A 26,933-nucleotide genomic window follows, 5' to 3' on the forward strand; every position below is an offset into this window, starting at 1 on the left:
TGACTTGTGGTTATTCACATAAGGAATGACTGCACACCTGAGCTGTCCCAGGGTATGCCAACTGACTTGGGCTGATCACATAAGGAATGACTGCACACCTGGGCTGTCCCAGGGTATGCCAACTGACTTGGGCTGATCACATAAGGAATGGAACACACCTGGGCTGTCCCAGGGTATGCCAGCTGACTTGGGCTGATCACATAAGGAATGGAACACACCTGAGCTGTCCCAGGGTATGCCAACTGAGTTGTGGTTATTCACATAAGGAATGACTGCACACCTGGGCTGTCCCAGGGTATGCCAACTGACTTGGGCTGATCACATAAGGAATGGAACACACCTGGGCTGTCCCAGGGTATGCCAACTGACTTGGGTTGATCACATAAGGAATGACTGCACACCTGAGTTGTCTCAGGGTATGCTAACTGATCTTTTAGGCAACAAAAATGAGCCAACGCTGATCACATATCAAACAGCACATGCTCCATTGAGAAGATAAAATGACTCTCTGGCTAGTGAGATTTTGATTAAAGTATGTTTGTAAAGGCATAAATTATGAAAAAGAAAATGGTGGCATAATAGTTGTCTTAAATGGAAAATAATAATGTGACAAATCATTGAAATAAATAATTTAAAACAAATGCAAGAACACTGTTAAAATCACCTGCATCTAATTCCAATACATGATCTGAGAATATATGCTGACTGTGTCAAAGAAAGTGAACAGCACAATATCTTAAGGTAGACTGTGGAATGTGACTTAGCTGCAACCAATAAATAAGTATGAAATGGTGACAACTGGAATGAATGAGACTTTACACTTAGTTCACATAATCTACAAATCAAATGGGTTCCAGGACATTGCGCTTTTTCTTGGACTTTTTGCTGGCTTGTGGGTTTAAAGACTCGAGTCGCTGAGGCCGTCGGATCAGCCCTTCATCTGGGTTGTTATTGAGGGTGCCATGGACAAACGCAGCTCTCTGTTCATTGGTCAGGTCATCCTGAGGAACGCCAACAGTCCCGTTCTGTAGAATTCCTGTTCCACTGTTCTGGAACTTTACTCCTGCTCCGTTAATATGAGCATAGCGCTTCTGCTGCACCTGCACACTGTTGGTATGGATCAACTGCTGTTTGGCTGAAAACAGTCAATGTTGGATCTTCACAAACATGTAGCAATGTGGACAACTAGGTGCTAACTTTCTGACATGGACAACAAATCACACCAAGCAGTGCACACTGTGCACAGAGACGTGTGCTTCGGGTTTTATTGGTGTCTTTGTGATAAGCCCATGTCCACATCACAGAAAATTTGCTATGATCTTACAAAGTGATTGAATGGATCATGTCTGCAGTGTAGTCAGTAACATATTATTAATCATACAATTTCAAACAAATTAAAACACTGCCATCATCCTGCTTTACAAAGATTACTTCACAAGGTGTATCACCAGGTGGCATAAGAGAGTTTTTTGTATATATCTTGTTTCCATGGATACCCTGCTGTACATGAAAACCACATTGTACTGAATATTATAGTTTTAAACATGAATCAAGAAAATAATAAAACAAAGGCAACAACCAAATAGTAGACCGGAGCCTGTTGAAATTTCTACATTTCTGAGAGATAATCAAAGCTTCTCTTTAGATTCCTACCTTTCCTAACAGCCATATTGTTACTTTCTGGTGGAGGCTGAGAAAGAAGCTGACTGGCTCGCTTGGATTGAAAATATGAGTCCACTACATTGTCATTCACCTGTTCCAGTTTCTGAAAACATCAACAACATATCTACACATTATCAAATATATGTACAGGCCATCATTAAAATAACAATACAATAGCTAAATTTGTACTGTGATATAACAATGACTTAAACTGACTTACCTGCCTCAATCTGTCTTCACTGTGAGTGCTCACAGGCATGCTTTGCTCTCCTAGGTACGTCCGAGATTTCGAGTCCAAACGTCCACCCGGCATTACACCTGTAGCCATATTCACCACCATGTGTTAACGGTTCTTCTATAAAAGTTGGATACTGTCAGACTATAACATCTACCTTAGTTCTTCAACTGCCTGTGCAACCAATATTTTGAAACATTCTAAGAGAACTACTGGGTACAGAGAAATAGTTTTAGGAATTATTTTCATATTAATTGCATGCATAAATTCAACAGAAAAAATGCTGGTTTAAGGTTGGAAATGTTGAAAATTTCCAACAGTCAAATATTTATTTGTCATCATGCTATCTCCACCACTATAGTCACTTTTTGACTGTTTATAGAAAAAAACTCTCCTTGGACAGCTTAGGTTACATGTGAAGGTACCTACATTAGGCACAAATGTCTCCATATGACATACCTGCATTAGGCAGAACTGTCTTCTCAATGGGCTGCCTAGGTAACATTTGACACTCCTGCATTAGACACAACTGTCTTCTGCATGGACAGTTTGGGTTACACATGACATACCTGCATTAGGCAGAACCATCTTCTCAATGGACTGCCTAGGTAACATGTGACGCACCTGCATTAGGAACAACTGTCTTCTGCGTGGACAGTTTGGGTTACACATGACATACCTACATTAGGCAGAACTGCCTTCTCAATGGACTGCCTAGGTAACATGTGACGCACCTGCATTAGGAACAACTGTCTTCTGCGTGGACAGTTTGGGTTACACATGACATACCTGCATTAGGCAGAACCATCTTCTCAATGGACTGCCTAGGTAACATGTGACACACCTGCATTAGGAACAACTGTCTTCTGCGTGGACAGTTTGGGTTACACATGACATACCTGCATTAGGCAGAACTGTCTTCTCAATGGACTGCCTAGGTAACATGTGACACACCTGCATTAGACACAACTGTCTTCTGCGTGGACAGTTTGGGTTACACATGACATACCTACATTTGGCAGAACCGTCTTCCAATGGACTGCCCTAGGTAACATTTGACACACCTGCATTAGGAACATCTGTCTTCTCCTATGGACAGTTTGGGTTACACATGACATACCTGCATTAGGCAGAACTGTCTTCTCAATGGACTGCTTAGGTAACATGTGACATACCTGCATTAGGAACAACTGTCTTCTCAATGGACTGCTTAGGTAACAGTGTGACACACCTGCATTAGGAACAACTGTCTTCTCCATGGACAGTATGGGTTACACAAGACATACCTGCATTAGGCAGAACCATCTTCTCAATGGACTGCCTAGGTAACATGTGACACACCTGCATTAGGAACAACTGTCTTCTGCGTGGACAGTTTGGGTTATACATGACATACCTGCATTAGGCAGAACCATCTTCTCAATGGACTGCCTAGGGTAACATGTTGACACACCTGCATTAGGAACAACTGTCTTCTGCGTGGACAGTTTGGGTTACACAATGACATACCTGCATTAGCAGAACTGTCTTCTCAATGGACTGCCTAGGTAACATGTGATGCACCTGCATTAGGCACAACTGTCTTCTGCGTGGACAGTTTGGGTTACACATGACATACCTGCATTGGCCAGAACTGTCTTCTCAATGGACTGCCTAGGTAACACGTGACACACCTGCATTAGACACAACTGTCTTCTCCATGGACAGTTTGGGTTACACATGACATACCTACATTTGGGCAGAACCGTCTTCTCAATGGACTGCCTAGGTAACATTTGACACACCTGCATTAGGAACATCTGTCTTCTCCATGGACAGTTTGGGTTACACATGACATACCTGCATTAGGCAGAACTGTCTTCTCAATGGACTGCTTAGGTAACATGTGACACACCTGCATTAGGAACAACTGTCTTCTCCATGGACAGTTTGGGTTACACATGACATACCTACATTAGGCCGAACTGTCTTCTCAATGGACTGCCTAGGTAACATGTGACACACCTGCATTAGGAACAACTGTCTTCTGCGTGGACAGTTTGGGTTACACATGACATACCTGCATTAGGCAGAACCATCTTCTCAATGGACTGCTTAGGTAACATGTGACGCACCTGCATTAGACACAACTGTCTTCTCCATGGACAGTTTGGGTTACACATGACATACCTGCATTAGGCAGAACTGTCTTCTCAATGGACTGCTTAGGTAACATGTGACACACCTGCATTAGACACAACTGTCTTCTCCATGGACAGTTTGGGTTACACATGACATACCTGCATTAGGCAGAACTGTCTTCTCAATGGACCTGCTTAGGTAACATGTGACACACCTGCATTAGACACAACTGTCTTCTCCATGGACAGTTTGGGTTACACATGACATACCTGCATTTGGCAGAACCATCTTCTCAATGGACTGCCTAGGTAACATGTGACACACCTGCATTAGACACAACTGTCTTCTCCATGGGACAATTGGGTTACACATGACATACCTACATTAGGCAGAACTGTCTTCTCAATGGACTGCTTAGGTAACATGTGACACACCTGCATTAGGAACAACTGTCTTCTCCATGGACAGTTTGGGTTACACATGACATACCTGCATTAGGCAGAACTGTCTTCTCAATGGACTGCCTAGGTAACATGTGACACACCTGCATTAGGAACAACTGTCTTCTCCATGGACAGTTTGGGTTACACATGACATACCTGCATTAGGCAGAACTGTCTTCTCAATGGACTGCTTAGGTAACATGTGACACACCTGCATTAGACACAACTGTCTTCTCCATGGACAGTTTGGGTTACACATGACATACCTGCATTAGGCAGAACTGTCTTCTCAATGGACTGCTTAGGTAACATGTGACACACCTGCATTAGGAACAACTGTCTTCTCCATGGACAGTTTGGGTTACACATGACATACCTGCATTTGGCAGAACCATCTTCTCAATGGACTGCCTAGGTAACATGTGACACACCTGCATTAGGAACATCTGTCTTCTGCGTGGACAGTTTGGGTTACACATGACATACCTACATTAGGCAGAACTGTCTTCTCAATGGACTGCCCTAGGTAACATGTGACGCACCTGCATTAGGCACAACTGTCTTCTGCGTGGACAGTTTGGGTTACACATGACATACCTGCATTAGGCAGAACCATCTTCTCAATGGACTGCCTAGGTAACATGTGACACACCTGCATTAGGAACAACTGTCTTCTGCGTGGACAGTTTGGGTTACACATGACATACCTGCATTAGGCAGAACTGTCTTCTCAATGGACTGCCTAGGTAACATGTGATGCACCTGCATTAGGCAGAACTGTCTTCTGCGTGGACAGTTTGGGTTACACATGACATACCTGCATTGGCCAGAACTGTCTTCTCAATGGACTGCCTAGGTAACACGTGACACACCTGCATTAGGAACAACTGTCTTCTCCATGGACAGTTTGGGTTACACATGACATACCTGCATTAGGCAGGACCGTCTTCTCCATGGACAGTTTGGGTAAAATCCAGCATTCATTGTCCTCATCCCATTTGGCCTCAGCCTTGATCTTGTCCAGGTTGATGTAGTTACAGTCACGCCTGACACATGGGTGGAGGCGCTCTACCAGGGACATGTACAATTTCAACTGCTTTTCCTGTTTCCGTATTGTGTCCAGGTAATCTGTTCTCTCTGTCTCAAACTCTGACTGAATATCTTTAATATCCTCCTTCAAACCCAGTATCTGCAAGAACACAAAAAAAAAGAAGACTGGCATATTAAAGAAGCATACACAAGGACTACCCAAATATAACACGCATAATATGGCATGTATGTGTTGATACAATCATCACAGCTTCTGACATATGTTTTAGTTAACCCACACCTGTGCAACAGGTATAATGTTGGGTGTTGATACAGTCATTACAGCTTCTGACGTGTTTTAGTTAACCCAACTCTGTACAACAAGCATATTGTTAGGTGCTGATACAGTCATTACAGCTTAAGACGTGTTTAGCTGCCAATACAGGTGTTTTAGCTTCCAACACAGGTGTTTTAGCCGTCAACACAGGTGTTTTAGCCGCCAACACAGTTGTTTCAGCTGCCAATACAGGTGTTTTAGCCGTCAATACAGGTGTTTTAGCCGCCAATACAAGTCTTTTAGCTGCCATTACAGGTGTTTCAGTTGACAATACAGGTGTTTTAGCCAATACAGGCATTTCAGCTGCCAACACAGGTGTTTTAGCTGCCAATACATGCATTTGAGCTGCCAACACAGGTATTTTAGTCGCCAACGCAGATGCTTCAGCTGCCAAAAACAGGTGTATTAGCTGCCAATACATGCATTTGAGCTGCCAATACAGGTGTTTTAGCCACCAACGCAGATGCTTCAGCTGCCAAAAACAGGTGTATTAGCTGCCAATACATGCATTTGAGCTGCCAATACAGGTGTTTTAGCTGCCAATGCAGATGCTTCAGCTGCCAATACAGGTGTTTTAACCGCCAATACAGGTGTTTTAGCTGCCAATACAGGTGTTTCAGCCGCCAATACAGGTGTTTTAGCCGCCAATACAGATGCTTCAGCTGGCAATACAGGTGTTTTAACCACCAATACAGGTGTTTTAGCTGCCAATACAGGTGTTTCAGCTGCCAATACAGGTGTTTGAGCAGTTGATGCATGTATTTTCCTCCTTGTTCCACAAATTTACCCCTTGAACTATACATTTCTTCGAGAAAGTAGTAGGAGAAATACTGGTATGAGTTTGCTCATGACTGAAGAGAGCTGTATTTACCACTTGGTGTGCTTTGTCCACTTCCTCAGATTTAGCGTAGACTTCATCCTGGATGTCACCATAAATCCTGATCATTATCTGGTCATCATCCATCTGATTTATGGCATCTGTTATACAAAGACAATCATCAGATTTGTGAACACTGCACAATCCCACAGATCTATTGATCAAATTTTGATCATCATCCATCTGACTTATGGTATCTGTTAGACATACATGAACACCTGTGAATTACACAAAATCTCACTGATCAAGGTTTGGCCATCAACCATTTAGTTTCTTGCATCCGTTCTCGAAAGATAAAAACCTTCATAAACAATACATAACTGTTAACAGATAGGCCACTTATTCATATACATTTTTGTAACACTCACTGGCTAGCTCCAGTTGTCTCCCATCTGCAAACTCTTTCCTTCTTCGTCTCTTTTTCTTCACTTCTTCATTGTCTGCATTTTCCCCACCAACCATCTGCATCTGCAGCTCATGTAACCTACATCATGCACACAAATTACCATCTTACCTAAAGTGTAACGTGTGAAATTCATCGTAGCTGACAGGAAAAAAAAAGTAACAATGAATAACATCAATTTTAGTCTGGGCTTTCAACTTTAATGTCAGTAGTTATGTAAAAACTAACCTGTGCTGAAGTGTACAACAGGAAAAAACACACAATGCGTTAGAGGTTAGTCTCATAAACCTTTGATTGCTAAGCCTGTATTTGTTACTGCAAGTACACATAGCTTAGTAACATTCAAACTTTCAGCATCAACAATGTGAACACTTCCAGCACAGAGATCTAGGACATGCTACATGTAACTTACCTGTCAACTGCTTCCTTGTGCATCTGAGCCAAGGTCTGGGAGTTAGCACTGGTGTTAAAACAAGAGAAAGACAGTGTTAGTGAGGGAGGAGAGCATGACAGCTTCTAGCGCAAAGCCATGACCAGAGTTAGAGAATGGTTAACAGGAAGACTGGACATCCTATAAAAAGGAAAATATTAGTGTGAGACAGAGAGGAAAGCGTGACAGCTTCTAGAACAAAGCCATGACCAGGGAGTTAGAGAATGGTTAACAGGAAGACTGGACATCCTACAAGAAGGAAAATATTAGTGTGAGACAGAGAGGAAAGCATGACAGCTTCTAGAACAAAGCCATGACCAGGGAGTTAGAGAATGCTTAACAGGAAGACTGGACATCCTACAAGAAGGAAAATATTAGTGTGAGACAGAGAGGAAAGCATGACAGCTTCTAGAACAAAGCCATGACCAGGGAGTTAGAGAATGCTTAACAGGAAGACTGGACATCCTATAAGAAGGAAAATATTAGTGTGAGACAGAGAGGAAAGCATGACAGCTTCTAGAACAAAGCCATGACCAGGGAGTTAGAGAATGGTTAACAGGAAGACTGGACATCCTATAAAAAGGAAAATATTAGTGTGAGATAGAGAGGGAAGCATGACAGCTTCTAGAACAAAGTCATGACCAGGGAGTTAGAGAATGCTTAACAGGAAGACTGGATGTCCTATAAGAAGGAAAATATTAGCGTGAGACAGGGAGGAAAGCATGACAGCTTCTAGCACAAAGCCATGACCAGGGAATTAGAGAATGGTGAACAAGAGGACTGGACGTTGTTTAACAACAGGTTAAGGAGGTACATCTAGACAGACTGTGTTAGGAATTTACATAGCTTGTTATACAGGAAGAGACAACATACATGTATGGTAAATGACTTAAGGTTTCCCCTGTCAGTTTCTGTCTTTTGAAAGGGACATATCAGCAGAAGTTGGTGATTAGCCTATTGCCCGTTTCGTTACCCTGTATATCAGCTATCATTGCTAATTCGTGCCACATGGGGTCAAGTCACTGACAGCGAGGTGTGCAGATCTCCCAACTAGCCATCTATAACTATACCCATGACTTAAATGGGCACGATGAAAGTATCAAGTCAGGCGATGACTATTACAAACCTGTAAATTCCAAACACATGTCTCGATCCATGGTCATGTCAGTACAAATTCTACAATGTACACTCAAGGCCTTGAAACGACAGCCGATTGTTATAGTAACGTGAAAGTTACGTCGCAGCATTATCTTATGAACTGTTGTGTGTTCTGAGCTCTCATTATTGAACAATTAAATGTACACATGTATTTCAGCTATAAATGGATTTCACTGAGAAATATCTGTCAACAAGATCCAGTATAATTTGAATGAATATGTCATTCTATGCACACATTTTGTTTCGTTACAATTAGACCTTGTTACAATCAGTCATCCTATTGCAGAAGAGTTATCTTTCCTGCAATATGAAATCGGGAACCCCCATTAAGCACAGAAAACATAGTTTCTGAAAACGACCACGACTACCTTTTTCAGTGGCACTGTGTCTGGCATATCGAGAGTCAGTCAGGATTTGTGCGTGTTGTTGACATATTAGAAGTTCACACAACAATGACTGGCTACATATCAATTAAAAAGCATGTATTATGATTACCAGTATCCAAATATGCCCAGGTATCGTCAGCGACTGGTAAGATTATTTTTTTGCCTTTCATCTTCCAAAATCACGCCATCATACTATTAATAATATTTACATAAACGTGGAGATTTTGAGCAGTGTGATTGCAAGCTGTCGCTTTAAACGCGGTTTTAATCATCATCTGCTGGTAATTTGAAAGTAAGGATTTGTGGTGTGCTAAGTTTTTTTATAGCTTTGTACATGAAGAGCTGTGCATGCATATTAATGGATATTTGACATGCCACTCCACATGTCCAAAGGTACTGTCTGGTCACTCTCATGCTCATCAATCTCTAGAGACTTTTCTCCCAAATTCCTTTCATCATAAAACAATCAAGGTGCACCTTTTGTGGAGTAAGCTTTTATGTACAAAATTCATTGTGATTCAAACTGAGGAAAACATGGAACTGCTCAGTGAAGCACGAGCTTGTTTATTACATTCGGGAACTGTAAATATAATCCCTTGACCACCGCTGCTGATCTCCCATAGCATCCAGTCAGTAAGAGCCATAATCAATGCAATGAATCAAGGCATACACTTTTCAACACTGAGGACGAAACTTGAGGTCATTTACCGTAATATACATGTAGAGCGTATAGATACAATATGCCAGGTACAGGGCAAAAGTCTGGGGAGCTTCTAACAACATGTAGATTACAGGGCAGGGGAGTGAAAGGGGGAGTTAATTTAAGTGGCATACATATACACTGTTGTTTTCCTGCACCTACTGTGTGTAATGCAAACTGCTTGAAGGTGACTGGTAAGAGCATACCTCCTGAGCAGCTCCATGTGATCTGGTGGCAGGTTTTCTTGGCCGACCCCTGACGTCTCCACCGTCCCCTTGCTGCTGGACAGGTGGATGGCCCTCTGTGCTGTGTTACCAGTCTGTGAAGCAGGAGGTGGATGGCCGGGCAACTCATCACGAATATCAGTTGAGGTCTGTAAAACAGAGGAAAATTTCACCTATACATCAGCTTCCTCAGTCAGACTTCTACTACAGGCTACAAGGCTATATACATGTACACATCAGCATTTCCATCTTGTCATAGTACTCTACACTCCGGGTGTTTACAGGTTATGCTGATAAAGCAATGCTAGTACAGTTTACTAAACATCCTGTTAGAAAGTCAAAAAAGACAATTCTTGTGAAGTTCAGGCTGAAAAGAAAAAGGAAAACATTTAACACTTAACATTTCTGAGATAGTATCACTGAGTAGGTAAGTTAATCCAGGCATAAGCAGGTCCCTCTGACACTTCCTATGCTCTTGGGGGCCTTTGGGGGCCTTTGTAGTCTAGTACAGCACAATGACACAGGAGCCTCTCATTTATTGATTGCTGTGAGCTCAAGACCAGCGGATGGTCATGGGTTTATCCTGGTTCTATCCTGTTTCCTCCCAACATAATGCTGGCAGCTGTTGTATTTAAACGTGAAAACGTGAGCTTATATAGCTTATATATATGATGTATAAAAAATTAGTTTGACTCACCACACTTGTGACCTCCAGGGCGTGACCACCATCTAATGGGTGTCCATTGATACCTGTAAACCAGAGGGGATGAAGTCTGATTCAGAGCTGGATTTCAGATGTAGAGATCAAATCTTGGTGTGATCAACTGTTTAGATCCGACAACCATTACAAATCAAGTATGATGAGACACACAGGTGCAATGGCCTCCTCCTCCCCTTAGGCTCTCAGACTTCCCATCCCACCCACACCGGGCTATAACTCCCATCTGGTTGAAGTGGTCTTCCCCTCATCTGAGGCTCTCAGTCTTTTCACTCCACCCACCTGAGGGACATGGTGCTATAACTTACCTGGACCACTTGGTCTAGGCAAGTCATCTAGAGAAGACAAAGGCTCCCATCTGGTTGCAGTACACTGCCTTTCCCTTCTCCTGAGGCTCTCAGTTTTACACCCCATCCACCTGAGGGACATGCTGATGAAACTTACCTGGACCACTTGGTCTCTGCAGGTCGTCTAAAATGTAGGCTAATATCTGGGTGCAGTGCCCTGCCCTTTTTCTCCCCTGAGGCTCTCAGTCTTCCAACCCCATCCACCTGATGGACATGCTGATGAAACTTACCTGGACCACTTGGTCTCTGCAGGTCGTCTAAAATGTAGGCTCGCATCTGGGTGCAGTGCCCTGCCCTTTATCTCCCCTGAGGCTCTCAGTCTTCCAACCCCAGTCACCTGAGGGACATGCTGATGAAACTTACCTGGACCACTTGGTCTCTGTAGGTCATCTAGAGATGTAGGCTCGCATCTGGGTGCAGTGCCCTGCCCTTTTTCTCCCCTGAGGCTCTCAGTCTTCCCACTCCACTCACCAGAGAGACATGCTGATGAAACTTACCTGGACCACTTGGTCTCTGTAGGTCGTCTAGAGATGTAGGCTCCCATCTGGGTGCAGTACCCTCCTCCTCCCTTGAGGTTCGCAGTCTACCCACCCCACCTGCCTGAGGGACATGGGCGTCCTTGTTAACCTTCTTGTGTTTGCTCTCAGGTTTGCCTGTGTAACACAATGAGGAAAGGTCAGTCAGTTTATCTTAGTCACTAGGGTATATAAATACTCTGCAGCAAACAAGCCATTATACGTATCTTCTCAATAATTACACACTTGCTAATTGAGACACACTGGAAGCAGATCAATCAAATCCTCTGCAAAGTGCTCACAGTGGGTGATATTGACATGCCAGCTGCCAAGCTGGTGTATACACCTATCCTGGCCTATAAAGCCAGGCTTTCCTGACAGCTTGTACACAGCAAATCACGATGTCACTTCTCAGCATACACACCTGTTTAAAAAAAAATAAAAGACAAAAACACTGATACCGGAACATCAATATAGAGAAGGTATCTCTTTGCCATTTCCCTACCCAAAACTCCCTCCATGCCACTTTCCCCCACAGTGTTTTACAAACTATGCCATCCAATATTTAAAGTTTAATATATTTACAGGGGAACATTCAACACCTTACTGCATTAGGTACATTATCTGCAGGACTGTCTTGAATCTACTGATCCCTTGTCTTCCTCCCTACTCGTGTATGGGGCCCACATAAGTATAGAACATGGATGATTGCCGTTTGATCATTGAACTAACAATGCTGCCTTACAAATGTGGATAAAACACCTGAAAAACGTGTGTCCGACTTGTAGGTAGGCTTCCCTTTGATCCCTGAATTAACAATGCTGCCACGTTTTTCAGATAAAGCACCTGAAAAACGTGTGTCTGACTTGTAGGTAGATGTCCCTACTACTGGTTACTGACTACGTGTCTACTTTGGCGGGAATATAACATAAATCTGACAGTTGAGTCTCGATGAGGAGGGGAGGGGGCTACACCCTCTTCAGATTAATTTCAGAAAGATACTTTGTAACATATTACCACAGGTACTTCAAGAAAAGTTAGTAGTGTATGTGCAGCCATGTATATATGTTATTAAATTAGGTAAACTGGGCTTTTATTATGTACCAGATGACCTTGAGAGAATATCAATCTCTGTGCATATACATGTTGTTATGAAAGGCATTGCTAATTCCACAGAAAGAACATAAACCATGTTTGCTCAGAAAACAAAGTTCAAGTTGTTAGATCCAACTAAAAAGATGAAAGACCTGATAGCCCAGTTCAGCTGGAGAATACAAACCATGTAGATTTCATCTGCCACCTGCAGGTTTGCGATATGGGAGGCTCTGGAAAGTCATTTCCAGACACAAGATCACACATATATGTTCAGTGTCCTAATAAATGTCTAAAGTAAAGGGAAGAATTGTCAAATTCTCATGTGTATTTATCTATTAATCACTCTAAAGGTATGCTCAAAAGTTAGCAATGGTATGACACAGTCTCAGTAAATACACAACCACATCCTTCCCTTGGACACTCAGTTCATTCTGACTTCAATTAAACAGAAGGACATGTATCTTTACAAACTCTTCAGTTGAATGTTAGTGAGACAAAATATACAAAGTGCATACTGATTACAAAAATCAAGACAATCGCTACAGGTACTGGCTTTAAAAATTATTAGCATATAACAAACTCACAACAAAAGAAATTATTAAAATATTAGGGAAATTCACAGCTTGTATGTATCCCACTGACAGTATATTTTTAAGCAGCCTTCCCAAATTATCGACAGGCCTACAGGTACATATATACATATAGGTGAATGAACGATTACCTACTGTGACAAAACTTTTGAACCAGGTTTTATTTTTTTTTGATGTGCAATAAAAGCTTTTAATTCAGAGGAAGCAGGGCTTGATCAGCAGGTGTCTCCAACACAAGCATGTGCCTTATCCAGATGGTAAGTTCAAGTTTCAGCCAGTTTATTAAAAGTATGAGAAGGGTGGCGACTACTCAGTGAAAGAATCTCAAAGCACTGTTTATCTAACTTGGATTGGTGTGCATGGCTCACAATATGAGTTGAGGCCACCAAGTAAAGTCACTTGGGGCTTAGAACTGTCATGGAAGACTTAAAAGGTTGTTATTCGCTAGCCATTTCACATACTCATCGAAGAGTCCGAATGTTGATTGTGTCAAATGCAGGACCTACGGCCTACGACCATGTGGGATGAAATAGTGTTTGCTGGGACAGTACCGGTAATTACAAACTTGTGCTTAGTCCATCTACATGGAATTTTTGGTTTTCTACATCTTGACATTCATCACAACACTGAGTAAATCCCTGACTGTTACAATCGTTCCATGGAAAAATGTGAATCTTTAAAAAATCGGCAGTGCGTTTCATACCATTCTTGCCAAGATGGTGAGGCTCAATGAGGCGTGAGAGCGGAGTGGGAAGCTGTCACTGATCGACTACTTATAATCCCCTACTCCCCACAGAGAGTTTACTACTTAAGACAACATCCATCGCAAGGTACTATGGTATACAGTTTCTGAAAATGCATCTGTAATTATTGAGAAGGTACAGTAAAACCACTTGAAGTCATTAATATATTGTTGTTGACTAAGCTTGTGTCACATCAGTACTTCATCAGCATGCAACTCCTATCAATTGTTCTCTTCCTTCAAATAAAAACTGGTAGTAAAACATATTTATTAGTTACTGTATGATTACATCTGAAAATTATGAAAGGTCTAATTCATGTGATAATTTATCTTTCAAATATTACATAGGGAAACTGCATTCGTAAACTACTCTATTTGTAGTGCAGTGCTCTATTTGCAAGACAGTGAGTGAAATCAATGTACATTAGTTACTGTACATCATTCCGGGAATTATTCATCAGAACATACAATATACATTTATCTATATATATAGCAACCCTGAACCATCTCACAGAATTGTTACAACCCTACACAGGTATCATCAAAACTGTGCAACTTTAGGGCAGTATGATGAAGACACCAAAATGATGTAGGTACATTTAAGCTAAAACATGTGATTGAACAAACAAATTTATATAATCTGTTTAGTACAAAGACATACACATGCATGCACAATGATAAGGGAAAGTGAAGCCAATATCCCCTCAGCGAAACAAGGTTAGTTTTGAGACAATCTGACAATGACAAGACAAAAATGACAATGACAAGACATGAGGACATTTCCACAGCTCACAATAACACAAGCCTCAGCAGGGATGGTGCACAAGTAAAATGAGTGTTGCACTAAACCTCAGAAATACAACCTCTTGACCAACCTTTAATCTTCTATTTCTTCTATGTCATTCAACAACATAAACATATTGTAATACTAATGACAGCAATGATGCCTTTATCACTTTAGTTTTTAATTAGACATCTTTTCACTGTGCAAGTATAAGACGAATAAGGTGTTGTCAAAATCACACTGTGCTGAAATGGAGTGTAAATGCAATTATTCTGACTTGCGCCAAACCAAAATGTAACACAATGTTATATGTCAATGTGTTGAGTGCCAAGATCTTACGGATTAGACTTCACACGAAAGCAGAACAGACATGAACGATAACAGCAGCAAACAGCTAGACTCACGCAGTGACATGTCTTCTGCATTCCATTCTACTTCACCCAGAACTGAACAAAACAGAGACACATTACAGCCCTGTTCTCCATAGTATCATCAGTAATGTGTAAACAATTATGTAGCAACATCAAGTCTGCTAGCAACTGACAAATACAAACGTAAAAGTATAACTGACATTAACAAGATTATGACGAATATAAATGAGAAGGTGGTAGAGCACAAAAAGTCCATGCCTGCAAACAAGTCTGTATAGGATGTGAGGGGGGCAGAGTTAGATAACTGACAAGAAAACATTTCTCATGGGTTATACAGCCACTGGCTTTTTAGTCTGAAAAGGTTTCCATCAGATCTATGGGTTAATTAACACTATTATTAGCACTACAGTTATCAATCTACTGGAGTTATGAATTTAACAAAAAATACAGAGCACCAGAGTTAGAATAAGGTGACTATACAAGTATCTACAGGTTAAAAATGGCTATTTAGGTTCAAAATCTTACAGAATCTCCACAGGAAAAATATTTATCATTATTTCAACTTCTCTTATTTATTACGTAGGCTTAAAGAGCAAGAGAGAGAGACAGAGTAAGCTTGGCCCAGATGTGTATGTGGAAATCAGACTAATTGTATACCTTCAGCTGTTGTAGGGAAGTGGGATATGTGACTCTCCACAGACGCTAGCCGCTCGTCATAAAACCCTCTCAATCGAGACATGTCCTGCTGTAGTTTGTTCTTGCTGATTTTTTCTGCTTCATACATAGCCTTGATATCCCTTAGCTCCTGGTCGTACTCCTAATGAAGAGGGTCGGACATTCAATGATTCATCAGAAAGGAACACTGGCTATACCAGCTGTGATACACTGTACACGGCTACATTGTTAGTAATGGTAGAAAGTCCTCAAGCATACCAGGCTAAGCATAGCTGTGTCAGTAATCTGTACAAGGAGACCTATTCCCAGCCTACAGGCACATGTATCCTATACCTCAGAAATAAGCCCCAAGACTGCGAACTTGTATATCAGACACGGTTTTAGCATCCATGTTACAGTAGATTACAGCTATTCTTTAATACCACTACCTAGAGCAGCCCCTTACAAGCAAAAGTTAACAGTAGTTCTATAGGGTATACAACCAGTTTGGCATCACAGCTCCATATAACACAGTGATGCAAATAGGCCTTGTTCACCTGTCTAATCCTCTCCTTCTCAGCCTCCAGTTCTTCTCTGGTGCTGCCCTCCTCCACCAGGGACTCTCTGCTCCGTTCCTCAATGCTGCCACCAAATCGTCCCTCATCTATCACAGTGCTGATGCCATCTGCAACACGGAAATATCAGAACAATCTTCAACACTGAAAACACACAGACATCGGAACAATTTTTCAACTGAACAACACCCAGATGTCAGAACAATCTTCAACATTGAACAACACACAAATGAAGGCCATACATGTTATAATTCCAAACTTCAGGTATCATTCCACCCACCATACATGTATCTCTTAGAGGATACATGTATGGTAACATGTTGGAGTTTGATAAGTGAAGTGCAAGGTCTGCTGTAACATTCCCTGTAACTGGCCCTGCCATTAGCTGCCCAGTCAGCATGGCCTTCAGGTGTCCTCTCTTAGAGGATACATATATGGTAACATGTTGGAGTTTGATGAGTGAAGGGCAAGGTCTGCTGTAACATTCCCTGTAACTGGCCCTGCCATTAGCTGCCCAGTCAGCATGGCCTTCAGGTGTCCTCTCTTAGAGGATACATGTATGGTAGCATGTTGGAGTTTGATAAGTGAAGGGCAAGGTCTGCTGTAACATTCCCTGTAACTGCCCCTGCTATGAGCCGCCCAGTCAGCATGGCCTTCATGTTTCGCCGCTAAGAGGATACATGTATAGCAGCATGTTGGAGTTTGATAAGTGAAGGGCAAGGTCAGCTGTAACGTTACCTGTAACTGGCCCTGCCATTAGCTGCCCAGTCAGCATGGCCTTCAGTCGCTGGATTTCCTCCTGGTACTCCCTCAATAAAGCATCTTTGGGATCTTCATTAATCTTGGGTTTGTTTTTGATGTTCTTGGCTCTGTTGGCATATCTGAGAGTGCTGAGTGTCTCGTCATAGTTGTTGTCAGCAGGGGAGAGACAGGCCACCATCAAGGTTTTGGTGTTTCCCCCGAGTGAGTCTTGCAGCAGTCGTGTCAACTTGGAATCTCTGTATGGTATATGTTTAGACTTGCCATCCACCAGAGCAGAGATAACATTGCCCAAAGCTGAGAGAGACAAGTTGATCCTTGTGGCTTCCTTCAGCCTGTCCCCTGTCGCACCTTCACAAAGATAGTCACAAGTAATTTGCAGATAAATACATATATTTCCAATAGAGAGACATTCCTGTCTAAAAAGGAATGTTTTGGTTTCCAAACAGAATACAAATACCAGAACTTCGGTTCTGAGCCAAAAGGTCCTGAATATTCAATCTAAGATCAGCTATAAAACTGTGATTCTATATTTTATGGAGCAAATAGGATCGTGCATGGTACATGTACAGTGTATAGCTCTATGGTTAGTGAGGACGCAGAAGAATGAAATGGAAGGACCACATGGTTCTTCACTCACTCATCCTGTATGGTATGGTTAGTGATGGCATAGTGAAGTCAGAATAAAGTGGAAGTGAGGGACCACATAGTTCTTCACTCATTCATCCTGTATGGTATGGTTAGTCAGGGTGTAGTGGGACCACTTGATTCTTCTATCAATGGTATGGTTAGTGAGGGTGTAGTGAAGCCAGAATGAAGTGGAAGCAAAGGACCACATGGTTCTTCACTCATACATCCTGTATGGTATGGTTAGTGAGGGCACAGTGAAGCCAGAATGAAGTGGAAGTGAGGGACCACATGGTTTTTCCCTCACTCATCCTGTATGGTATGGTTAGTGAGGGTGTAGTGAAGCCAGAATAAAGTGGAAGTGAGGGACTACATGGTTCTTCACTCATTCATCCTGTATGGTATGGTTAGTGATGGCACAGTGAAGCCAGAATGAAGTGGAAGTGAGGGACCACATGGTTCTTCACTCATTCATCCTGTATGGTATGGTTAGTCAGGGTGTAGTGAAGCCAGAATGAAGTGGAAGTGAAGGACCACATGGTTTTTCCCTCACTCATCCTGTATGGTATGGTTAGTGATGGCATAGTGAAGCCAGAACGAAGTGGAAGTGAGGGACCACATGGTTCTTCACTCATTCATCCTGTATGGTATGGTTAGTTAGGGTGTAGTGAAGCCAGAATAGAGTGGAAGTGAGGGACCACATGGTTCTTCACTTAATCATCCTGTATGGTATGGTTAGTGTGGGCATAGTAAAGCCAGAATGAAGAGGAAGTGAGGGACCACATGGTTCTTCACTCATTCATCCTGTATGGTATGGTTAGTCAGGGTGTAGTGAGGCCAGAATGAAGTGGAAGCAAAGGACCACATGGTTTTTCACTCAATCATCCTGTATGGTATGGTTAGTGAGAGTGTAGTGAGGCCAGAATGAAGTCGAAGTGGGGGACCACATGGTTTTTCCCTCACTCATCCTGTATGGTATGGTTAGTGAGGGTGTAGTGAAGCCAGAATGAAGTGGAAGTTAGGAACCACATGGTTTTTCCCTCACTCATCCTGTATGGTATGGTTAGTGAGGGTGTAGTGAGGCCAGAATGAAGTGGAAGCGAAGGACCACATGGTTTTTCACTCAATCATCCTGTATGGTGTGGTTAGTGAGGGTGCAGTGAGGCCAGAATGAAGTGGAGGCAAAGGACCACATGAGTTTTCACTCAATCATCCTGTATGGTATGGTTAGTAAGGGCGTAGTGAAGCCAGAATGAAGTGGAAGTGAGGGACCACATGGTTCTTCACTCACTCATCCTGTATGGTATAGTTAGTGAGGGTGTAGTGAAGCCAAAATAAAGTGGAAGCAAAGGACCACATGGTTCTTTACTCATTCATCCTGTATGGTATGGTTAGTGAGGGTGTAGTGAAGCCAGAATGAAATGGAAGTGAAGGACCACATGTTTTTTCACTCACTCACTCATCCTGTATGGTATGGTTAGTGAGGGTGTAGTGAGGCCAGAATAGAGTGGAAGTGAGGGACCACATGGTTCTTCACTCAATCATCCTGTATGGTATGGTTAGTGAGGGTGTAGTGAAGCCAGAATGAAGTCGAGGTGAGGGACCACATGATTCTTCCATCAATGGTATGGTTAGTGAGGGCATAGTGAAGCCAGAATGAAGTGGAAGCGAAGGACCACATGTTTTTCACTCAATTATCCTGTATGGTAAGGTTAGTGAGGGTGCAGAAGCCAGAATGAAGTCAAGTAAAGGTTAACTGTCATGGTGTGTGTTTGTCTGTACACCAGACAACCCTAACCAGACAGAGAATCATGTAAAGGTTAACCAGACACAGAGTCACGTAAAGATTAACTGTCATGGTGTGTGTTTGTCTGTACACCAGACAACCCTAACCAGACAGAGAATCATGTAAAGGTTAACCAGACACAGAGTCACGTAAAGATTAACTGTCATGGTGTGTGTTTGTCTGTACACCAGACAATCCTAACCAGATAGACATCTACCTGTACAGTGTACAATGTACGTGGAGATGCAGCTCACTGCTCTTCACTCCATGTGTATTTTACACTGTCTACTTGACAATCTATGGGAGGGTTTAGCTGAGGATACCTGTCTTTGCTTGTCGTTCACTACCGGCAAGATCTACTAGGTTGAGTTTGCCGGCACGGATGTGTTCCTCATCCAGTTCATTTTTACTGATCATCTCCAGGTGAATAGAGAAGATGGAGTGGCTGCGTGATGAGTCGGCGTTCATCAGCGTAGCTCCCGTTGCCCGGTTCTTCCAGCCCTTCTCCATCACACGCTCACACTCAGACACATTGTGAACCGGGTGCATAGACAGGCCTAGAAAAAACGACGGTATACAGTGAGTTCTCTAACACACTGACAGACAAGATACTTCTATTGTGACTGATTACAGCACTTTTGTTTCAACACACAAATGTCTAATCAATGTATAAGGTCCAACACTTTTCAGAAATTCCGGATGTTTCAATCCAGTCAAATATCTAATCTAAAATAACAGAGTTATATTACCTTGAACATAAACTCCTCTGTCTGGGTGTTCCTTCAGCTCCAGTTTAGCCTTCACATCTTTACCAAGTAAATCACGAATCTCTTCATTGTAAATTTCACAATATGATGCATGTACAAGGAATTTAGTGTGATCAGCCACTGATATTGTTTCAAATATATGATCAAAAGCTCTGAAAGGATAAAACAGCAATGAAGGTCATGCAAGGTGAAGATATCACAGAGAAAATAACACATAATACAAAAAAAAAAAAAAAAACAGTATGGCGAGCAAAACCAGAAAAGCAATGACAGTGTGATACTTGGTAAATGGTCACATGTAACCTATAATAATATAATGTGACAGGTTGTCAATTTAGCTCGTTTAGGGCTTTGTTTTAACTGTTGCTGCAATGGCCAAAACAATAGTAATGTACACAGTTCCTACCACAGTGGCTTAAACATCATTTGTCTAGAATTATCCTTAGTGTTGTGTAAGTAATAAGCTTCCCTGTTGGAAGATCTTGGCTCTTATCTGTAATCTTGGGAGGTAGAGTATGGTGACTGGTCTAACAGACAACCAATGAGCGTCTGAATCCTGTCAATTCAGATCAAGACAACCCACTAGAGTCTGAGTCCTGTCACTTCAGACCAAGACAACCCACTAGAGCATCAGAAACCTGTCACTTCAGACCAGGACAACCCACTAGAGTCTGAATCCTGTCTCTTCCGACCAAGACAACCCACCAGAATCTGAATTCTGTCACTTCAGATCAAGACAACCCACCCGAGTCTGAATCCTGTCACTTCAGATCAAGACAACCCACTAAAGCCTGAATCCTGTCACTTCATACCAAGACAACCCACCAGAATTTGAATCCTGTCACTTCAGACCAAGACAAACCACCGGAATCTGAATCCTGTCACTTCAGACCAAGACAAACCACCGGAATCTGAATCCTGTCACTTCAGACCAAGACAACCCACCCAAGTCTGAATCCTGTCACTTCAGATCAAGACAACCTATGAAAGTCTCAATCCTGTCAATTCAGATCAAGACAAACCACCAGAATCTGAATGCTGTCCCTTCAGACCAAGACAAACCACCGGAATCTGAATCCTGTCACTTCAGACCAAGACAAACCACTAGAGTCTGAATCCTATCACTTCAGGCCAAGACAACCCACTAGAGTCTGAATCCTGTCCCTTCAGACCAAGACAAACCACCAGAATCTGAATTCTGTCACTTCAGATCAAGACAACCCACTAGAGTCTGAATCCTGTCACTTCAGACCAAGACAACCCACCCGAGTCTGAATCCTGTCACTTCAGACCAAGACAACCCACTAGAGCCTGAATCCTGTCACTTCAGACCAAGACAACCCACCCGAGTCTGAATCCTGTCACTTCAGACCAAAACAACCCACTAGAGTCTGAATCCTGTCACTTCAGACCAAGACAAACCACTAGAGCATCTGAATCCTGTCACTTCAGACCAAGACAACCCACTAGAGTCTGAATCCTGTCACTTCAGACCAAGACAACCCACTAGAGTCTGAATCCTGTCACTTCAGACCAAGACAACCCACTAGAGTCTGAATCCTGTCACTTCAGGCCAAGACAACCCACTAGTGTCTGAATCCTGTCACTTCAGACCAAGACAACCCACTAGAGTCTGAATCCTGTCACTTCAGACCAAAACAACCCACAGGAGTCTGAATCCTGTCCCTTCAGACCAAGACAACCCACCCGAGTCTGAATCCTGTCACTTCAGACCAAGACAACCCACCCGAGTCTGAATCCTGTCACTTCAGACCAAGACAACCCACTAGAGTCTGAATCCTGTCACTTCAGACCAAGACAACCCATGAAAGTCTGAGTCCTGTCACGACCCAGAATCTGAATCCTGTCACTTCAGACCAAGACAACCCACCCGAGTCTGAATCCTGTCACTTTAGACCAAGACAATCCATGAAAGTCTGAATCCTGTCACTTCAGGCCAAGACAACCCACTAGAGTCTGAATCCTATCACTTCAGGCCAAGACAACCCACCCGAGTCTGAATCCTGTCACTTTAGACCAAGACAATCCATGAAAGTCTGAATCCTGTCACTTCAGGCCAAGACAACCCACTAGAGTCTGAATCCTATCACTTCAGGCCAAGACAACCCACTAGAGTCTGAATCCTGTCCCTTCAGACCAAGACAACCCACTAGAGTCTGAATCCTGTCCCTTCAGACCAAGACAACCCACTAGAGTCTGAATCCTGTCCCTTCAGACCAAGACAACCCACCAAAATCTGAATCCTATCACTTCGGACCAAGACAAACCAACAAGAGTCTGCACTGCTCTATGTTATCATGCAGTGCTCTCCTCACTCGGTCTGATCTGTGCTAAATCACTCTGTTACCCTATGATAAAACAATGAATGCAATACAAACTAAACAATTAAATATGTAAATACACACACAAAAAGGGTTCTTTTAGGTCTGCTGATTCCCTTTTGTGGCCTCATTTTTGATTTGATGTATTCAGAATAAAGCATTCAGAAGAAACTGTCTTAGCATCATCAAACAGTCCATGGCATTATCCAACAGAGATCTGGACATTGGCTTTCCATTAGGACATTGGGACATGTGATTTCTCCAACAGCCACTTTGACATTTAAAAGCTAAAAATGCTTCATGACTGTGAGAGCAAAAAGGATACTTCAACACCATGTACAGAAATATGAACTCAAAAATTTCATGCTGTAAAAGGAAATGCACTACTCACCGTGGGATAATACCTCTCTGTGAAGGTGGTGAAGTGACGCCCTGCATCGTGTAAGATTTACCACACCCTGTCTGTCCATAGGCAAATATTGTTCCATTGTAGCCTTCAGTCACACCCTAAACAAGCACATAGATTGTCCTCCGTTACAAGGTGAATACAGTCTGCATGACTTCTCCTGCTACATGATGAAGAAGGGCACAGTATCAGGTGTGATGATTCAATACACTATTCAGAACTCTTTCTCAGTGAATGAGCAGAGATGATGAAGTGGTTACTGGAAACCTACAGGGTTACAAGACAACTTTCCCAATGACTTAAAAAAATTTCTGTTTCTACTTATTTTAAGTGGCAGGTAAAGCTTTTCTAATCTAACCAGTCACTAAAAATATATGTTCATTATATTATACAAGTACTCCAATGGATAATTACGCAATTCATCCTCATCCATCGGCTGAGAGAATCTGTGTCAACAGCCACCTTGATACTCATCTCCACCACAGGGTTTCCATGTCACAGTAAGTGTGCTGTGGTAATACCTCCGACAGAGGGGATCCATGTCACACTAAATGTGCTGTGGTAATACCCATCTCCACCAGAGGGTATCCATGTCAAGGCAAATATGTTGTGGTAATACCCACTTCCACCTCAGGGTATCCATGTCACTGTAAATGTGCTGTTGTAATACTCATCACAGATTTACTGTGTTTGTGTCACAGTAAATGTGCTGTGGTAATACTCATCTCCAACAGAGGGTATCCATGTCACAGTAAATGTGTTGTGGTAATACTCATCTCCACCAGAGGGTATCTGTGTCACAGTAACTGTGTTGTTGCACTCACCTCCACCAGAGGGTATCCATGTCACAATAAATATTCTATGGTAATACTCATCTCATCAAGAGGGTAACCATGTCACTGTAAATGTGCTGTTGTAATGCTCACCTCCACCAGAGGGTATCCATGTCATAGTAAACGTGCTGTGGTAATACCCACCTCCACCAGAGGTATCCATGTCATAATAAATATGCTGTGGTAATACTCATCTCAACGAGAGGGTATCCACGTCACAGTAAGTGTGCTGTTGTAATGCTCACCTCCACCAGGGGATATTCATGTTACAGTAAATGTGCTGTGGTAATACTAAACCTAAAGAAGAGGGCATCCATGTCACAGTAAATGTGTTGTGGTAACACTCATCTCCACTAGAGGGTATCCATGTCACAGTAAGTGTGTTGTTGTAATACTCACCTCCACCAGAGGGTATCTGTGTCACAGTAACTGTGTTGTTGTAATACTCACCTCCACCAGAGGGTATCCATGTCACAATAAATATGCTGTGGTAATACCCACCTCCACCAGAGGATATCCATGTCACTGTAAATGTTTTGTGGTAATACTCACCTTCACCAGAGGATATCCATGTCACAGTAAGTGTGTTGAGGTAATGCTCACCTCAATCAGAGTGAGTGAGTGAGTGTTCTTGGTTTAACGTTGTTCTTAACAATTTTTAATCATATGACAATGAATGAATCCTTAGAGTGCATGTACATGTAATGTGCCTCCTTGCTGCAGGACATATTTCCATTGCTCTTTCATCTAGTGCTGCTTCACTGAGACGACTTACTGAAGGCAAGTAAGCCACCTCACCAAGCCATTATACTGATACAGGTCAACAAGTTGTAGCACTATCATCTCAATGCTAAACACCAAACGAGGAAGCTATAACTTTCTCTTTTCAGGTCTTAGGTGTGACCCGACCCACGATTGACCATGGATCTATCGCCCCCGAAGCGGAACCACAATCAAAGGGTATCCATGTCATGATAAATGTGTTGTGGTAATACTCATCTCCAACAGAGGGTATCCACGTCACAGTAGATGTGTTGTGGCAATACTCATCTCCACCAGATGGTATCCACGTCACAGTAAGTGTTTTGTTGTAATACTCACTTCCAACAGACAGTAACCTATGCCATGGTAAATGAATTGTGGTAATATTCACCTCCAACACAGTGTATCCATGCCATAATAAATGTGTTGTGGTAATACTCACCTCCACTAGAGGGTAGTTTATGTCAATGTAAATCTGTTCTGTCAGTAAATGTGTTTTGTAATACTCACCTCCAACACAGTGTATCCGTGCCATGATAAATTTGTTGTGGTAATAATCTTCTCCACTAGAAAGTAGTCTATGTCATGGTAAATCTGTTCTGTCAGTAAATGTGTTGTGTGATACTCACCTCCAGCACAGTGTATCTGTGCCATGATAAATTTGTTGTGGTAATATTCATCTCCACCAGAGGGTATCCATGTTATGACAAATGTGTTGTTTTAATGCTCACTTCCAGCATTGTGTATCAATGCCATGGTAATGGTGTTGTGGTAACGCTCACTTCCACCTGAGGGGATCCATGTCATGATAAATATGCTGTAGTAATACTCACCTCCACCAGAGGGTAGCCTATGTCATTGTAAATCTGTTCTGTTGTTGACTGTAAGAAGTAAGCACCATCAAAGGTGAAACTTTTAGGAGCAGCTTTCTGGTCTGATGGGTTTTTGAGTTGGCATAGTCCTGTTTTTGATTCCATGAATACCACATTTTCACACTTCAAGCTTTTTTCCCTATCATTCATAGGGCGACACCGAACAATCACTTTTACAGCCTCTGCTGCCATCCCTCACCATATGATACTGCTCTGTAAACAAAATGCTTCATTAGTAAAATGTGCAGTTAGCTTGGAGAAAAAAATAATAAGCAAACATATAATTGTCAAAGATATCATGCACTAATGAGTCTTGAATCACATATCATTTGGCTAGCTAGTCTAGCTTTGCAAAAATTTCATTGAAATCCATTTCTGATAAAGTACTTACCAACAAATATACAGATAGGGAGAGAAATAAATGATAGCAAAGACTTGGAAATCAGAACGTCTCATTATTAGTTTTCTCCTATTTTCCCTGTCTCTCCCATGTTAATTTTGTCAGAGTATGGTGTCTAAAAGACACTGAGACACTGATGTGTGTTGCCATTGGAGTGGATTTGATGTCCAACTTTGTTCCAGAAAGTGCCTTGCGCAATGGAAAATATCAGAAATTGTTGTCAACAGACCTCAACCTTTAAGTTAATTGAACTAACGTCAATTTTAATAATAATCAAGCTAATCTGGGCCAGATTTTATTATTGAAGCAATCTGAAAGCTGCAATGAAGCAATGATTTCTCAAGTATCATGGGACATTAAAGGCTGATTTAAACACCACGACACATGCAAGTCTTTAATTTGGCACGCGGACAATTATATCAGCAACAACAACAACATAAGCAAAACATTAGCCTAAAACAGTTTTTGGCGGACTGGTAATTTGATAACTGAACAAATACTTTTACTTAACAAATGTAAATGGTTGTGGCAGTGAACAGAATCAATCAAAAAAATAAACTGATCAGACGAACCTGTCACTGTCAGCCTCTGGCTGCTATTTACACCCGTTGTCTTGGAAACTGATTTTTCAGCAGAGGCCGGTAGATCTTCCCGCAGATATTTCCGTTTCTACTTGCCTTATGGCATTAAACCTTATCCCAAAAATGCTTTGTCATAAACCCTCTTCTTTCCTTCCAAACGAAGGGACATCCATTGCCTTGGTGGTTGTTTTCGGGCATCAAAATATCAATATTTACAATGACAATGTGCTGTCATTCTCGCGGAAATATTTACCCCGGAAGTGCCAATGAAACTTGACATTTGACTCGTATCTTTCCGAAGTGTGAGCTCATCACATATACCTGGTAAAGGTATCAGACTTTATTTAGTCAAATGAATTCCTAAAAAAACTTACTTTAACTGGCAGTTATTGTTAACGAGAA

General features: G+C 42.1%; 1 protein-coding gene across 1 annotated transcript; it reads right to left on the reverse strand.

The window, feature by feature from the left end:
• Positions 1-74: 74 nt before the first annotated feature.
• LOC135466238 (kinesin-like protein KIF17) lies at positions 75-26,774 on the reverse strand. The gene is made up of 18 exons (XM_064743642.1): positions 26,523-26,774; positions 25,512-25,763; positions 23,069-23,184; positions 20,318-20,487; positions 19,892-20,125; positions 17,135-17,506; positions 16,379-16,506; positions 15,825-15,984; positions 11,568-11,723; positions 10,703-10,755; positions 9,988-10,154; positions 7,520-7,567; positions 7,073-7,188; positions 6,699-6,805; positions 5,389-5,650; positions 1,883-1,980; positions 1,654-1,765; positions 75-1,135 (listed from the first exon to the last, which is right to left on the reverse strand). The coding sequence occupies exons 2-18, from the start codon at positions 25,740-25,742 to the stop codon at positions 843-845; spliced, it is 2,823 nt and encodes a 940-aa protein (XP_064599712.1). The 5' UTR covers positions 25,743-25,763; positions 26,523-26,774; the 3' UTR covers positions 75-842.
• Between the last annotated feature and the right edge of the window lie 159 nt (positions 26,775-26,933).

The sequence above is a fragment of the Liolophura sinensis genome, chromosome 6 (assembly GCF_032854445.1).
Source record: "Liolophura sinensis isolate JHLJ2023 chromosome 6, CUHK_Ljap_v2, whole genome shotgun sequence".
NCBI classification, from domain to species: domain Eukaryota; kingdom Metazoa; phylum Mollusca; class Polyplacophora; order Chitonida; family Chitonidae; genus Liolophura; species Liolophura sinensis.